This window comes from Leguminivora glycinivorella, chromosome 1 (assembly GCF_023078275.1).
Source record: "Leguminivora glycinivorella isolate SPB_JAAS2020 chromosome 1, LegGlyc_1.1, whole genome shotgun sequence".
Taxonomy (NCBI): Eukaryota; Metazoa; Arthropoda; class Insecta; order Lepidoptera; family Tortricidae; genus Leguminivora; species Leguminivora glycinivorella.
The window spans coordinates 18968762-18986639 of record NC_062971.1 but is presented as its reverse complement, the minus strand read 5'-3'; the positions used below and the strand labels follow the sequence as shown (position 1 = coordinate 18986639).

The 17878-nt window shown below is 36.8% G+C and overlaps 2 protein-coding genes across 4 annotated transcripts; one reads left to right on the top strand and one right to left on the bottom strand.

The window, feature by feature from the left end:
- Positions 1–2345: 2345 nt before the first annotated feature.
- LOC125232953 (ecdysone oxidase-like) lies at positions 2346–9238 on the bottom strand. Its single transcript, XM_048138810.1, has 4 exons — positions 9173–9238; positions 6601–6809; positions 6075–6208; positions 2346–4717 (listed from the first exon to the last, which is right to left on the bottom strand). The coding sequence occupies exons 2-4, from the start codon at positions 6755–6757 to the stop codon at positions 3164–3166; spliced, it is 1845 nt and encodes a 614-aa protein (XP_047994767.1). The 5' UTR covers positions 6758–6809; positions 9173–9238; the 3' UTR covers positions 2346–3163.
- LOC125232965 (ecdysone oxidase-like) lies at positions 7688–17018 on the top strand. 3 transcript variants are annotated; one of them, XM_048138817.1, is made up of 4 exons: positions 7688–7821; positions 14347–14489; positions 14685–14818; positions 14937–17018. In XM_048138817.1, the coding sequence occupies exons 2-4, from the start codon at positions 14348–14350 to the stop codon at positions 16464–16466; spliced, it is 1806 nt and encodes a 601-aa protein (XP_047994774.1). In that variant the 5' UTR covers positions 7688–7821; position 14347; the 3' UTR covers positions 16467–17018. The 3 variants fall into 3 exon arrangements, with proteins under 3 accessions (XP_047994774.1, XP_047994783.1, XP_047994791.1); XM_048138826.1 differs by lacking the exon at positions 7688–7821 and having other exon boundaries at positions 14355–14497; XM_048138834.1 differs by lacking the exons at positions 7688–7821; positions 14685–14818 and having other exon boundaries at positions 14355–14493.
- Positions 17019–17878: the final 860 nt, after the last annotated feature.

The window sequence follows — 17878 nt, the reverse complement described above, 5'->3', positions numbered from 1 at the left end:
AAAGGGATAGCATATCACATTGTTAACTCGGTAAAGAGGGATGGACGCGCCTCGGCGCCGCTCAGCACAACCATATTGACCAGTATAAATGAACTCCGCGGATAATAAACAATATTCAACAAAATAATTAATTTGACTTAACTGTGGAATGTTGTTCCATCTTTTTTACATGTAGAAGTGTTAGAAGACTTGCCACACCACTTTATGCTGTAAGAGACCATTGTTTGCAACCAAAATTGATTATTTAAGATTTTTTCCCGAGCGGACACGGACACTGTTAGCGGGTCGTATACTTGGGCGCTACTGATCGGTGTCGCACGCGTTCAAACTTTTATAAACCTGATTTGTCGTATGCTTGGTGACCGCGAGTCGCCCTGTAAGGGCCATCTTGTTGTATTGATCTGTGGCGCGGGCGCTCGCCGTGCCCGATCAGTATCGACCAAGTAACAGACCCGAAAGCAGCGCGTGTTTTTCGCACAAAAAAATTGGAAAAGGGTATTTTGATGCCTTAAAGATGTCCACCTGTAGTGTGAAATGGTGTGGAAAGGTAACAAGAAGCTCAAATTTAAAAACAGACGGCATTACATTCCACAAATAAGTCATATTTATAATTTATTCAGAGCCGGCATAGGTCAACTTACATTGGCCACTTACGCGTCAGTAGAGGGACAGTCATACTTCTGTCCCTTTTCATCTGGCGCGACTGCCCGCCGTCCTTGAAACGGCCAATCACAGCGCGCTTAACACATTCCCCGCCCGCTCCTCGCACCCCAAACACTGGTGACTCGTATCGCGAACCAAATATACAAGACTGCCACTCTATAGGAGGTTCTCTGTGTTACTACAATACAAGAATCTTATATACATATAAAATTAAATATAATTGAGATATTGCTACAATACTTTGGGTTAGGGTATGCACCCACGGGCGACAAAGTTGATCGGCGACTTTTTTCAAAAAAAAAAAAAAAATCAAAAATATTTATTTTCTTTCACAATGTTCATCTTAAAGCTAGTGATTGGAACCTCCTTTTAAGCTTTATTATAGCTTGTGCCAGGAGGTACCGCTCTTTTTTTTTGCCGCTCACATCCATTCTATGGGCTATTATGAAAGTGTACTCACTCCAAAGAGTAGTATAATATTATATGACACACTCGCCGAGTAACTATGTGTCCCGTGGGCCCATACCATTAGAGGATGCGGACACGGGCGACTTTTCGCTGCAACTTTTTTGTCGCACGGACGTATTTGTATGAAAAGTTGCGGCGCTTCGTGTTCGCACTTTCATTCTAGCCTATGGTCGGGACAAAAAAGTCGCAGCAAAAAGTCGCTCGTGTGCGTACCCTCTAAAGTGTCGACTAGAGAAGTGGTGTATCGATAAAATAATTTCGATACCTACTTACAGTCCGACCGAGCAGAAATTAAATAAAATGGAACTAACACAAAATCTAACATGGTAACACTACGTGTCACGTCACAGCGTGCGTCACAGTCTCATAGTTATCAAATATTGACGCGTAAATTCAAATTGTAAACTATTTGTAAACAATTTATTATTGGTACATTATCGATATTTACCAGGATTCCTTTGACAATAGTTATTAAGTAGTTAAGTTGAAATTACTGTTAAATGTAAATCAAAGCTGTACCTAGAATTTATCCACTTAGATAGTTATTTTCATAGATAATTTGAAGTTAAAACTTTCTGTAAGCAATACATCAAAACTGTACCTAGCGTAAACTTATTGTACTTAGATAGTTCTACCCACTTAGATTATGTAAGGGAGTCCCCTCTGCCAACAAACTGTCCTGCAGTTTGGCAGAAGATTTAATGTTATTAAAAAAGGGTTTATTTTGAGAATAAACGATTTATTTATTTATTTATTTATTTATTTTTTTATTAAAATCTCGTCCAAATGAATAAAACTATTCACCTCGGAACATGGGAATTTATTCCCAAGTTTTTTTAACGTGCTTGGCTATGTTTCAATCTGGAAGGTTTTTATTATTTTGTTATTTATTTATTGGGAAACCAACAGCACATAAAACACATTAGCAGATACAATAGAAACAGGAGGCCAATGATAGGTTCTCACAGATAGAAATCTTATAGCAATTAACTTCACTAGGTTAGGTATTACTGGTATTAGGTAGGGATCATCCACATATTACGTCACACCAAATTTCAGGTTTTTGGACCCTCCACTACCTCGAAGATACCCCCCCCTATGTCTTGATTTCGCGCTTTTTTGTATCCCTTTAACAGGGATTGTCACATTTAGTATGACACCCTTAAACCCCCCCCCCTTACACTGTGACGTAATATATGGATGACGCCGTATCTCTAGTCATCTAGTATACAAATACTTATGCTTAGACCATAGAAATATTACATTATTAATCTAAGGCTTAGACTATGTAAGTACATAAATCATTAATGGAGAAGAAAAGAAACAAAAAAAACTACTAAATGTTCTTATTGTATTCATGAACCGAGGCAAAGATGTATATTTATTAACAAATTCACTGATATGTATATCTAATTTCGCTATCGTAAATATTTGGAGGAGTTTTGGAGGGTTAACATGTCATATAGTGCGCTTGACACTTCTTGATATTTTATCACGTGAACGATTAACAGTGGTTTAGCACAACTTGAGTTCTCGCGCGCAAGTCTAGTGTCCATAAAACAAGGTTCTTAGTACTATTTTAATCACTAATAATAACAACAGTTTAATAATGGAGCATTTCAATTGATTTGGCTGTTTATACAATTGGTCTAAAATAACTCTATCTGAAATAACACTACAAGAAACGTCGGTCAATGTGTCACAGGACCAATCACAGGACCCATTAATAAACGGCCCTATTATAGTATAGAAATCATAAATAAATTCCAAAACTACAAGACATAATGTTACAGTGACACACGTGAATATCATTTTTATTGATACCTACTGGCAAAAGTACCACTGTAAAGTTGCTATATTAGAAACGACCGCACCATAGGGGACGTTGAAGTTTTTCACGTACGTAAGTGATATCAAGTCTTGAGCTGGCGTGTGGGACATGAAATGTTCTGGCTTCAAGTCAATGGCGGCGAACACGTTAATGGCAACATATTCGTAAGTCTTCTATATATATTTTGGGGCAACTACTAGTTTAATAAATTTGATACGTGTAATGGATTACTTTGATCATATCTGCCAATTTCTCTCCAATCATTATACAAGGCGCATTAGTGTTCCCACTTGTTATGGTCGGCATAATACTAGCGTCGCCTATTCTTAACCCGCGAACTCCTCGCACTCTTAACTCAGGATCTACCACGCTTTTACCGGCAACACCCATTGCACAAGTTCCAACTGGATGCCAGACGGTGGTAGCAGTATTCAGAACGTGACATTTCCAGTACTCAAGGCTGTTGAATAGTATATTCTCACATTGAGGCACTCTCAGGTTAGCAACCGTAGAATTGAAACTTTTTAAATATTCGCTATTAGTGATGTCAATGAAATGTATTACACTTTTTGCATGTGTTTCTAGATCTTGACCGTCGTCATCGGAATAGTATCCGGTAAATATTTTTGGATCCACTTCGGGATTTTTGCTTCTTAATTCTACGCGTCCCCTGGACTGTGGATGCAGCAATGTTATCAACGTAAAAAATGTTTCTTGGGTTTGCCCAACTTGTGCCACAGCTGTGCAAATATTGTCGTCGAGATCTATGACGTAAGAACAAATCATAGTCGAAATCAGTGTTGTCGGTGGGAGCGGAAATACAAAGCTTTGATAATCTGGGACTGGGAAATCAGTCTCACTGGATTGGGACAGACTTTGAAAGCCCATTATAGTGGGAGTAGGAAATCGGTAAATGTTGGATAACAATTTAAAGTTATGTAATGCAGTTTCAATGCCTTTTTTACCTGTCACTGTAACAATTGTTGCAGCATGGTCTTGAAGATTTCTACCTACTAATGGCGAGTCAACCAATACAGGAATACCCTTTTCAGTCAAATGACTTCTGGGACCGATTCCTGATAACATCAGCAATTTGGGGGTGTTAATAGCACCGGCAGATAAAATTATTTCCTTTGTAGCATATATATTTATGATTGTTTTACTGGATAATTTTACTTCTACACCAACCGCTGTTTTATTTGCATCGAAAAGTACTTTAGTGCATAAGGAGTTCTTGAGAACGTATAAATTCTTCGAATGTTTCGCACCTCGGAGAAAAACGTTAGCAGTACTTTGTCGAATTTTGTTATATATTGTATACTGAGGGAATGAATAACCCAGCTGGTGAAATTGATTCGTATCAATGTGAGGTTCATAATTTTTAAATGCTTCGAAAATATTTTGAGTATACCGGTCCCAAGGAATCCAAGTCACCCCCATAGGGCCATCTTCGCTATGCAGATTAGGGGACTCTCTTAGGATCTCGGGACTTTTTATTGATTCGCTCTTTTTGAAATAGTATGTAACGTTCAGGTAGTCCCAACCTTCAGCACCTAATTCCACCCACTTCTCATAATCCTGAAAATTTCCTCGCACGTAATACATGTAGTTAGCGCTACTTGAGCCCCCGAGCATTTTGCCCTGGGTTAAGCGGATGTTTTTCGTCCTATGAGCCTGGCTGGAGTATCCATCGTCTTCTGTGTAGAAGTTCCAGTCGTATTCCGTGTTAGCGACAAATGGAGTGAAGCTGGGAAGCTGTAATAGGATAAAATAATTCTACATTTTTTTTTAATTAGAAGATTTGGGGATTTCTAGGTGGGACGTGGGACTAACTCAAGATTAGAATAAGGAGGCTAAGTTATGGTGAGCATCATCCGCTGTTCAAGCATATCGGCTATCTTATCTTTGTGTAATAATAGGTCTTCTCTTCAGTGAGCCCCGGTGAAAGTCGGAGCAAAGCAAATCAAGTATCATGATCTTCAATGTCGTGCTATAATTCCTGCTATGCCCTCAATTCTTATGACACTTCCCTTTTCGACCAGACTCTACTTTAAAATAAATTTAAAAGAAAAAAACCGGTCAAGTGCAAGTCGGACTCGCCCACCGAGGGTTCCGTACAAACTTTCAATACTTGATTCATCAAATGTTAATTCATATAACTCTACAGACTTGACTAAATCCCTCAAGACTCAATTCCCCACTTAACAAGTAATATTGAATATACAATTTTATTACTAAACAACGTCCAAAGAAAAACAAGACAATTCGACTTCAATAGTTTACGTTACAACATTGTCGATCGCCAGGACGCTCCTGATCCTGACCTGACCCCATTATAATATATCAGGAAAAACGTGATGTAGGATATGATATGAGCGCTCAACGTACACCGACATATATCGGCAAATTAAGTAAACTAATGTGCGCGAGCTTAAAGTTTAGAAGATGATTTTTATGGGATAATTATTCATTGCAAGAACCTATTTTAATAATTTTTCCTCTATTTGAAACCAGGTACTTTTACACAGGCACAGACAGACAGATGGACAGAGCGTCACCATAAGGGTTCCTTTTGTACCTTTTTGGTACGGAACCCTGAAAAAACGCAGTGGCTGTTGAAATGTTTCTACTCTGTGACGAAGTTCCTTAAAATAAATGAAATTGCCCGTATATTTATTAAGTATGCCTCTATGATTAGGGGGACTACACACGCCAGCAATCACCTCGACTAGTCACATATGTAGTAACCTCGACTGAAATTCACCCGTACCGTACTATACCACTTTATGTCTCTATCTTAACACATCTAACATCTTAGTTTAAGTACTAACATAGTAATTTAAGTATTTCTGTAACTAACAAAGTATGGATTATTTTGTCCGAAATAAATGATAATGATTTGGGCCAAAATAGTGACCGAACGGGCACCACAAATTACCCGAGGTCGAGGTAGGCCAAAAATGAGATGGCGGAAAGACCTGGACTCATTTTGTCGCGACTGGCGGGAGCATGCAAAGAGACGTGACGAGTGGCGGAAAATAGGGGAGGCCTTTGCCCAGCAGTGGGAAACAATATAGGCTATAAAAAAAATTATTTTTATTTTTTATATTACCTCAGTATCAAGAGGCGGATCACCGCCCGCTTCTATGAGAAGCACCCGCCACTCGAGCACCTCGGCTAACCGCACAGCGACCACGCTGCCCGCTGATCCTGCACCTACCACGATGAATTCGAACCGGTCACCATCTAAACAATAATACCTATTAATATTGAAAACAGCTGAGTGTAATATGACTCAGGCAGAGGTCCCGTAGTAGCCGCTAAGAAGAGTCACTTACACATCTGTAGGTACACAACCAAAGGCCCATTTTTTTTTAAAATGTTTGCATGGATTAGGTGAGGTCTAGGTGGCTCAGAATAATATCAGGATGAGAGTATATAGACTATTAATTCAGTAATAGTAGAGTGAGTTCAACAAGTCTCGACCCAGATCATACATTATTTATATAAGTTTATTTATTAATAACACTTACCTAAATAAAAATTCCATACAATAAATATCAATACATTATTTTAGTTTTAATTCTAACTAATAACAACGCACTAAGCTCGGTAATTTCTATTGGTAGCTTACTTACCGACTACTTGAGCTTGTGGCGGATAACTAGGGATGTAGAATCTCAATGGTATATAATTCATGCCTGCCAATGCGAGTTGCAGGAACCACATCACGGGCCTCATGGTCTTAACTTCCGCTTTTGCCACTATCGAATCCAACTTGGTAAAATATCCCATGTTGTCAAACGAGCAAGCGAGATTTTTTACAGTCAACTTGGTGCAGGCTCACCTGTAAAGTAGCATGTCCGTAAATGCCAAAGTTCAGCCAGTCCAATAAAGTGGGCAGCCTTTCTAACGTCAAAATAGAGGCATTAATTATATTATATCGAATCCCTTTTTTGACCTATCACAATGACATAATGTTTTTAATTTTAGGGTTCCATATCAAAAAAAATACAAAAGGAATTTATGGTGCGACTCTGTCTGTCTGTCACATTGCTAAATGTCTCAAGAACTAATTATGCTATCTATATTGTATAATCACTGGTAAATGGTAATAGTTATGATCACTGTTAACGCCTACGAATAGAAAATGACCAGTCCAGTATGAAACAGGGGCAATATTATGATAACTATTGCAAGAAAAATAAATTCGCATCTGTGTTTTGGAAACTTTTTTTTGAATACCTTAGGTACAGATTTTAATTTTAACATTAGGTATATTATAAAGAATTATACTGAAAAACCAACATACTGCAAATTAGCTAATCTGCCAAGAGATGGCGCTATTCGCAATTTAGAGTTATAAGTATGAGTAACAAATAAGATATTTCTAACTGTTGAATGTTTATACGGAACCCTCATTTTTATTTTATTTTATGTCTTATTAACGACCATGACATATTTATTGTGATATTATTCTATAGCAAATTAGCGAAACAACTTATAGGTAGGTATAAAAACATATCTTTAAAAACTACTAAGTAACTCATAGTATTGAGGAACGGCTTCCCTCAATAATATATTTAAATCAGTCAAACAACTTGATTAGTTAAGACGTACAAAGTACCATACCTTGATACTATTAGGTACATATTGAATGGGTGATGTGTCCGTGTTCAAAAATAAAGTTTATTGTTAACTTGTTAACTTTATTAATCATTATTTGAATGTAAAAAACGTGGTTTTTATTAACTTTAGGATCACTTGTTTTTAAGGGTATATTTTGTGATGTGACTAATACTACTTATTATTTGTCACGGTGTGAAAAATAAGCTTAATTACTAAGGAATCCAAGGAACGTAAGTAAAACTTTATTTTCTAAAATGTTTATACTTTTTTATATTTTAAAAGTCATACGACATTTATTTTATTTTTCCTGCAGTTAATTTTTAACAGCAGCATGTTATTTTAGTTTGAATTCAATATAAATAAAACATACACCCGCGTAATCATCGTTGGATATCGATATCGCCGCTATAGCCAATTTACTTATTTTTTAACTACGTTTTATGTTCATTTATATTTCTACGAGTGAAAGAAACTAAGTTATAAAAAGGCTTTATCGTAAATCCTATAAATTTACCTTAAGTATATACCTACTTATATTTTTAAATACCTACATAAGTAGGTACCTACATCTTATTCAGAAAGTATGTAATGGAGGAAACAACAACGCAAAAAATGCGTTTATCACTGCTTCTAGTAGTTCCACAGGTGGTAAATCATCTTTTCACCACACCAACTGGTAAAGGCTTACTTTGCTATTCGAAAACAGATAGCAAAATTGCATTTTATCCACAAGAGTGCAAAGTAATTTCATACAAATTTTAACTTGATGGCTTGAGCTAGCTGGTATAATTTACGTGTAAATGATGATTTTGAATCATAAATATTGATTAGATTGATAGATTTGATTTAGTTTGATGTTTTTATTCGTGTTGGTGTGGTGAAAAATTTTGTGTTTCACTCGGTGGCAAAGTTTGTTTAACCTTTGTGCCTTGAAACCCTCGCAACGCTCAAGATTCCACTTTTTGAACCACTCGCTACGCTCGCGGTTCAATATTGGAATCTTTCGCTTGCTCGGGTATCAATATTGGCACGTGCGGTTAAACAACAACTTTGCCCCCTTGTAAAACAAATAACTATTATTTCTAGATTCACCTACTTTTATCAATTTTAAAGCAGTTAATTTGACGTTATTCAAGGTCAAATTACTTTACCCACTAGTGGATAAAATGTGTTTTTACCCGCTGTTATTAAAGAACAAAACACGTGTTTCCGAGCTAGTGAAGGGAAAATCAAATTATTTTATTAAATATTTTTTGATTTCTTTTTTTAAGTAGTAACACTAGTAGTGTTACTACTTATAAATTATAAACTTATAATACAATAATATTAATAGTATTCATAGTTTAGTACGGTATTGTTTCACTACTAAAGATTATATTTCATAGGTAAGTACTAAAAGTACACACCAACTTCGTTAATAAATAAACGATGTTTGTACTACATTATATTAACTATGTACCTAATCTACAAGTTATTATGTAAGTACCTGTTAATATTTTAGACTCTCAACTTAGACTAAACTGTAGTTATTGCACTAAACCTACTTAAACACTCGCAACATTGGACCAACTTATAACTTACCCCTTTATTAGATAGTATCCACAATATCCACATTTCCTTAATTCAAACATAACAATTGAGTCACATTTTACTATTTTACTGGTAGTTGGTGACATGACATGACATGACATGATTCACATGACCCATTTTCCTATTTAATAGCTACCTACCAATTTAAGAAATATTTACATAAGTAGGTACTCACTACAACTTAACCTTTAAAAGCATGATCTTGACAAAGATTTAATTATTCTAATTTGAATTTTGACATGCTGCAATACATCAAAAATGCATGATGCATATAATACATCACTATGCATTTAAGGGTTAAAAATAGATGTATCAATAATTGAACTTATATACGTATATATCCGACTGCTGGGGCCCGTTTCTCGAAAGGTACAAGCCTTGTATTACAAGTGTGTTTCCATGACAACCCATACGATTTGACAGTTGACTTGTAATGGTCACAGGCGTCACAGGCCTTCTCACGCTAACTTCACTTTAGCTACACCTCTAAATTACTTTGCAGACGCAGATGTAGATTATAGGGTTTCTCATTTATTTTCATTTAGGTTTCATATATAGGTTCATAGATAGGTTTTCTTATTTATTTTCATTTAGGTACAGAAAAGCTAGTGGAAAATATTAAATAATACTGAATATAAAAATCGTTTGTCCACAATAAGTTAAAACTGCTATATCTCGAACTCTAAAAACATAGTGTAGAATTTTACTGCTGTTAATTGTTTGTAAATTTCATGAAAACTGATATTCAACACACCCGTAGTATACAGACTCTAAAGAAAACATATGCAAGTCATACATATACACAACTTTATCCTGTTTAGGTTTCCTTTTTGTATTCATATCGTAGACAGATTCAATTCGTAGGTTACACATATTACATATTAGTAAATTATCAATATTCTAATTATTTATTAAATTGTCATAAAATTATATACCATGATTTATGTATACTTATGTCAAATAGAGTGATATTTATTTAATTCTTAATATTGTGTTAAAGATTATTATAAAAATATTTAGGATTGACATTTCCGTCATGTGATTTAAATAATAAGAATGTGCCATCATTAAGTTTGAATAAGTACAATTTTTCGATGATTTGGTTTCATTGCACCATTTCATGTTAGGTATACCTACTACCCCATTTACCAAAAATCCTAGATTCTAAATAAAACGGTGCCGAACCGCCGGAATCTATTTTTTAACCGTCGCCTCATATCTCAAGAAGGACGGTTATCAAGTCGTCTGTATGTTTTTTTTTTTTTATTTTTTATGTTTGTTCCTCGATATCTCCGTCGTTCCTGGACCGATTTTGAAATTTTTTTTTTGATTGAATGTATATACATACAGATTGGTCCCATTTTTCTCAGAACCCAGTTCTGATGATGGGATCCTGGAGAAATCGAGGGAACTCCTCAAATCTGAAAGGCATACATATGGTGATTTTTGTGTTAATAAAGGAACAGCATGCATTTAGGTACGGAACAGTGACATTTGGTGCAGTGGAACTGCTGATGATGGCCAGAACGGAACTCTTCAAATCTGAACGGCACGCTTATAGTGACTTGGGTATTTTTATACGAACAGCATGCACTTTCGTACAGAACAGTGACATTTGGTGCAGTGGAATTTCTGATGATGGTCAGAACCGAACTCCTCAAATCTGAACGGCACGCTTATAGTGACTTTGGTATTTTTATAAGAACAGCATGCACTTTCGTCCAGAACAGTGACATTTGGTGCAGTGGAACTGCTGATGATGGCCAGAACCAAACTCCTCAAATCTGAACGGCACGCTTATAGTGACTTTGCCATTTTTATAAGAACAGCATGCACTTTCGACCAGAACAGTGACATTTGGTGCAGTGGAATTTCTGATGATGGTCAGAACCGAACTCCTCAAATCTGAACGGCACGCTTATAGTGACTTTGGTATTTTTATAAGAACATCATGCACTTTCGTTCAGAACAGTGACATTTGGTGCAGTGGAACTGCTGATGATGGCCAGAACCAAACTCCTCAAATCTGAACGGCACGCTTATAGTGACTTTGCCATTTTTATAAGAACAGCATGCACTTTCATCCAGAACAGTGACATTTGGTGCAGTGGAATTTCTGATGATGGTCAGAACCGAACTCCTCAAATCTGAACGGCATACTTATAGTGACTTTGGTATTTTTATAAGAACAGCATGCACTTTCGTCCAGAACAGTGACATTTGGTGCAGTGGAACTGCTGATGATGGCCAGAACCAAACTCCTCAAACCTGAACGGCACACTCATAGTGACTTTGGTATTTTTGTAAGAAAAGCATGCATTTAAGTTCAGAACAGTGACATTTATTTAGTTATGTTTGTTAAGCATATGTTTTGAAGTCAAAGTTTGTCAAGCTTCGATTTCTTATAATATAATCGGATTCATGAGGAATTGAGGAAACTCCTCAAACCTTAACGTTATACGTATATTCATTTGTGTTTCCATCTAATAATTAAAGCATTAAAAGCAGTTTTAAAAAATACTTACACATTTCTACATAATCCAACATTCGCAAGTAGCTTTCACCAGAACCCGAAAGGCGACGGTTTTTTTTTTCTTAAAAATTATTTTTCCGAAATGTCATCATAGGTATTCCCGATAATCTTAAGATATCCTTGAATAACCTTCATATTGACTTGGTGCCATAATTTCAATGTCTCTAAATATGTAAATTATCTATAAAATATTACCGTTCTTATTCGTAACAAACTATTAAAAAATGGTAATTTATGATACCTATACAATAGGGGAACTACTTAGAGTAGGTAGGTAGTTAATCTAAAATTCGACGTCGACTTAGAAAAAAAGGAGAAAGTCCCTGCTCCGAGTCATTCCTGGTGCAAAAACTGTCCATAGTAGTAATTCAACGCGGAAATGCTGCGAGTCGAGCGTCATGGGCACTTCTACACCGGGAACGACAGCGACAGGGAACAGTTTATTTGAATAATGTTTTGTTTTTATTGTTATTAGTTACAAATTTGTTAGGTTATTTACTTGCAGTTTTAGTTTAATTATTATGAGTAGTTTTAGTTTCTATTTTATATATAAATTTTTACCATCTAAAATTTCATATTTTTTGTAAGGTTAGGTCTTAGGTATTATAAACTCGTTACCTATGCTTTTCTGTAGATACATAAGCGTGGTATATTTATTTTTCATTATTTTAGGACACAGAACACCCCACTAGAAGCCAAATGCAAGCGATATTGTTCGAGACGCAAATCACCAATCCTTGCGGGGTGAGGCGGGCGCGCACGGTGCTGCCATTGGTCGTTTCAAATAATGGCGCGCCTTTATGATTAGCAGTAGGGATGGGAATGGGACATGTCTATTATAGACAATGGTACCGGTACCAGTACTGTGGTGAATTTGTTTTGCAACAAATTATAATATTATAATTAAATTATAATAAGGCCTAGTTACCCTTCGGGTTGGAAGGTCAGATGGCAGTCGCTTTCATAAAACTAGTGCCTACACCAAATCTTGGTAGTAGTTTCCAAAGCGGACCCCAGGCTCCCATGAGCCGTGGCGAATGCCGATGCCGGGATAACGCAAGGAGGATGATAATTGTGATAGCATCTCAATAAAAATCATTCTAGTAACTAATAACTAAACTGTGCATTTTTACTTACGTTTACTAAGTTAAATAACCAACTAAATATTCTAAACTAATCAATGAACTAAATACCACTACAGACTCTACAGATTCTAAATAATTATTCACTATTACAAATCTGCTTTCTTTTATATTTCATAAAATGGTAGCACATGGTACGAACGGCAGTACGAAGTTCCCGCAACAGACATAAACTAACATGGCCCCATGCCTAGTCGTTTACGTGAAAGGGATAGCATATCACATTGTTAACTCGGTAAAGAGGGATGGACGCGCCTCGGCGCCGCTCAGCACAACCATATTGACCAGTATAAATGAACTCCGCGGATAATAAACAATATTCAACAAAATAATTAATTTGACTTAACTGTGGAATGTTGTTCCATCTTTTTTACATGTAGAAGTGTTAGAAGACTTGCCACACCACTTTATGCTGTAAGAGACCATTGTTTGCAACCAAAATTGATTATTTAAGATTTTTTCCCGAGCGGACACGGACACTGTTAGCGGGTCGTATACTTGGGCGCTACTGATCGGTGTCGCACGCGTTCAAACTTTTATAAACCTGATTTGTCGTATGCTTGGTGACCGCGAGTCGCCCTGTAAGGGCCATCTTGTTGTATTGATCTGTGTTTTAGGACATACATTTTTTTGGGTTAACACACCTATGGAGTGCCAACACTTTGTGTACCTACACAGATTCATGGCCCACGAGACACGAAATTGATGATATGATATTATAAATGTAAGGTTCGGAGAGATTTTTACCAGCTAGCAATCGCCAAGTTTTTATTAAGATGACTGAAGAAACCTTAGATCAACAGACCAACTCTTAGATCGCAATGATCGAATTATGATGCAAATGGATGCAACAGGTTAATAAAGTTAGCGTGACCAAAAGCGTATCATAAATAAATTAAGCCGGTCACCTAGGTCCGTAATCAAAGTTGCTTCTTTAGCCACCAATGAAATTCAAAACCCAAAATATAGTTAATAATGAGTTCCCTTATAATCATGATACTCGTAGCTATGTGATGTTGCTGGACCATGTTTAGGTAGTGAATCCACGGGCTACTTGCGACAAGACTAGAGGTCAATAATGTCACCGGCATCGAATGTGTTAATCTATTTAGCAACCAATGGTCATTGTTCTTTAGAATCACAAAGAATACTGGGTATGTATTTAGTCAAATGCAAGAAATTCATGGAGTGAATATGAAGGTCATACTTAATACTGTAGGTAGGTACAACATTAACCTACTATAGGACTGTGAGGCCAATAACGACTTTCGCGATTTCTCGGCTAATGTAGTACTTTTTGTGCACCTAACAATTTTTTATTACATATTAGAAAATCGTCGTATCTATAATATTCTCAAGATTCTTCTGTAAAAGTAAAGCCGCATATCGAAGGGTCTCCGAAGCGTTTATCATTTACATAATGTTCTTAGATCACAACCCACTTTATAATCCTGAAATTTTGAAATAATCATTATTTCTTCTGCTTACAGGATGGTGTTCAATACCTTATTACTGTCTATTAGAGAAGTGGAAGTGATCCGTCCAGCGATCGCTCTCATACAAGCAGCTTTGGCCATTATTTCTAGTCTCCACCTGGGCTCTCATAACTACCCGCCGCAAGCGACAGTCCACAGTAAGTATGTAAGTACTGGGGTTAGTTTTGTTGGATTATAATGTTACTGCATGGAATGGTGTATAAATATTTATAATAATAAACATAACTGTAGAATTACCTAGATAAAATATATTGGTCTCCACTAAACTATGATCTATCACAGCCTTAGATTAGAATATTTACCTACTTACAAATTAAAACTACTTATTTCAGATGGTGACACGTTTGACTTCATTATAGTGGGTGCAGGTTCGGCGGGTTGCGTGGTGGCGAACCGGCTCACTGAGGTCAAGGACTGGACCGTGCTGCTCATAGAGGCTGGAGATGACCCACCAATCGAAGCCACAGTCAGTTTTTACGAATTATTTAAAAACGAAATGTACAAGTAACGCTGAATTGTCGAAGTTGATCGTTGACAAAGCATCCCACAAAATGAATACTTAAGTACTTATTACTTTTTTTCAGATACCCGGCTTCTTTCCTTTTGTTGACTACTCCATGTCAGATTGGAACTACTACACGCATAACGATGGCTATTCCTGCCAGTCTCACAGGACGAAAAATATCCATCTAACACGAGGCAAAATGCTTGGCGGGTCCAGTGGCGCCAACTACATGTACTATGTGCGTGGAAATAAGGAAGACTACGATTCCTGGGCGATCCACAACCCTGGCTGGGACTGGGATAACGTCTCCTACTATTTTATGAAAAGTGAAAGACTTAAAGATATCCAAATTATGACCAGTGAGTCCGCATCTCTACATCGCACCGATGGTTACCTGGGCGTTACTCGCCCAATATGGCACTCAAGGTCAAGAAAATATTTTGAAGCATTCAGGGAAAATGGGCACGATATTCTGGAAGATACCAATGGTTACCAGCAGTTGGGATATTCACCAGCACAGTATACTATCGACAGAGGTATCCGACAAAGCACAGCAGTGGCATTTTTAAGGCCTATCAAACATAGATCCAATTTGTACGTCCTGAGGAACACGTTAGCTAGAAAAATAGTTTTTAACAGAAGTAAAAGAGCTGTTGGTGTTGAAGTGAAATTGCAGAATAAAAAAATAATTAAGCTGAAGGCGAAGAAAGAGGTCATCTTATCAGCGGGAGCCATTAACTCTCCACATTTGCTGATGGTGTCAGGCGTTGGACCAAAGCACCACTTGGAAGAGAAAGGCATACATGTTATATTAGACTCTCCTACTGTAGGTCAAAATTTGCAAGATCATGCTTCAGTTCTTGTCGTTCTGACAGGCCAAAAGAGCTTGAAATCTGTCATACAAAATGTAGAAATCTTAACTAACTTAAATAAATTCCCAACGCCGGCAATAATTGGACATGTGACTTTAAATAAGTCTCAGTCGGTCCCAGACTACCAGACGACTGTATTCCCATTCCCAGCAGCTACTGTAATGTCCACACTAATATGTTCAGTTGTCTTCGGATTAACTAACGACATTTGCACATCAGTAGCGCTTGCGGGTCAAACACAGGAGACTTTGTTTTCAATAGTAAATATGCTTCATCCTGAATCCAAAGGTAACATTACGCTAAAGAGTAGTAACCCAGAAGAATATCCTCAGATCAACTTAGGATACTACTCTAATGAGAAAGATTTAGAGAAACACGCTCGTTACATGGAAGATTATGTAAGTGTTATTAACACAACATATTTTCGTTCAGTGGGCTCGGAGATTGTTAATTTGAATATCAAAAATTGTAGTAATTTGGTTTTTGGTAGCCATGAATACTGGAAATGTTATGTCTTGAATATAGCTTCTTCACAGTGGCACCCTGTTGGCACGTGTGCCATGGGCCCAGGTGGAGTGTTGGATGAACAGCTCAGAGTACGAGGGTTACAGGCCTTAAGAGTAGTAGATGCGAGTGTAATGCCCACTATCACTAGCGGAAACACAAATGCACCAACAATCATGATTGCGGAAAAGGCATGCGACATTATAAAGAGTCAATATGGAATAAGTGATTAGAATGATTAATAGCAGGAGCATTAATTTCGACATCAATAGGTAAATATGTTGTCAAATAGGCCGACCAAGTATTTATTACTTAGTAGGTTAGGTTATAAGTTACCTATAATCACCAAGATACTGTAAATATCGGTATTAAACATACATACTATAGTACCTGTCTAAGTATAAATATTATTTATTGTAAAAGTTATGTTTGGGTACCCATGTTTATAAAATTATACTATGTACGTATGTATAGTAGGTACATGTTGGCAGCCGATCGTGAAATTCGTAAGATAGGAATATTTTGAAACGCGAAAATCACTGTAATTTGAAAATTTCGGGGTATATTTGGTACTCGGGCATATGAAGCAAATCTAACGAACTTCGTAATTACTAAATTATGTTTTTCAAAACGTTACACAGGAATTTATCGGATTTTACGATCAGCCTCCGACATGTAGGTAGTAGGTATGACTTGGGTTTGGGTATGACTCATTAAAGTCATTAAAATAAAATATTAATTATTAGGTGCAGTATGTGTACTAGGTGTTGTGCCATATCTGTATAACATATACAGATCAATACAACAAGATGGCCCTTACAGGGCGACTTAATTACGACAAATCACTGCCGTTCGTACCATGTGCTACCATTTTATGAAATATAAAAGAAAGCAGATTTGTAATAGTGAATAATTATTTAGAATCTGTAGAGTCTGTAGTGGTATTTAGTTCATTGATTAGTTTAGAATATTTAGTTGGTTATTTAACTTAGTAAACGTAAGTAAAAATGCACAGTTTAGTTATTAGTTACTAGAATGATTTTTATTGAGATGCTATCACAATTATCATCCTCCTTGCGTTATCCCGGCATCGGCATTCGCCACGGCTCATGGGAGCCTGGGGTCCGCTTTGGAAACTACTACCAAGATTTGGTGTAGGCACTAGTTTTATGAAAGCGACTGCCATCTGACCTTCCAACCCGAAGGGTAACTAGGCCTTATTATAATTTAATTATAATATTATAATTTGTTGCAAAACAAATTCACCACAGTACTGGTACCGGTACCATTGTCTATAATAGACATGTCCCATTCCCATCCCTACTGCTAATCATAAAGGCGCGCCATTATTTGAAACGACCAATGGCAGCACCGTGCGCGCCCGCCTCACCCCGCAAGGATTGGTGATTTGCGTCTCGAACAATATCGCTTGCATTTGGCTTCTAGTGGGGTGTTCTGTGATAACATATTATCTATAAGTAGGTATGTCAAACTAATTTTAACTAAACCGTGACATGACAATATAATTATGTTGAAAAGTGCTTTTCCTCCTCGAGACCCAAAAGCTTTTTAAAGCTTTTTAAAGCTTTCGGATCTGAAGTAGAGTTTAGAGCATATATTTAACAAATGAAAAGTTCGGATATTT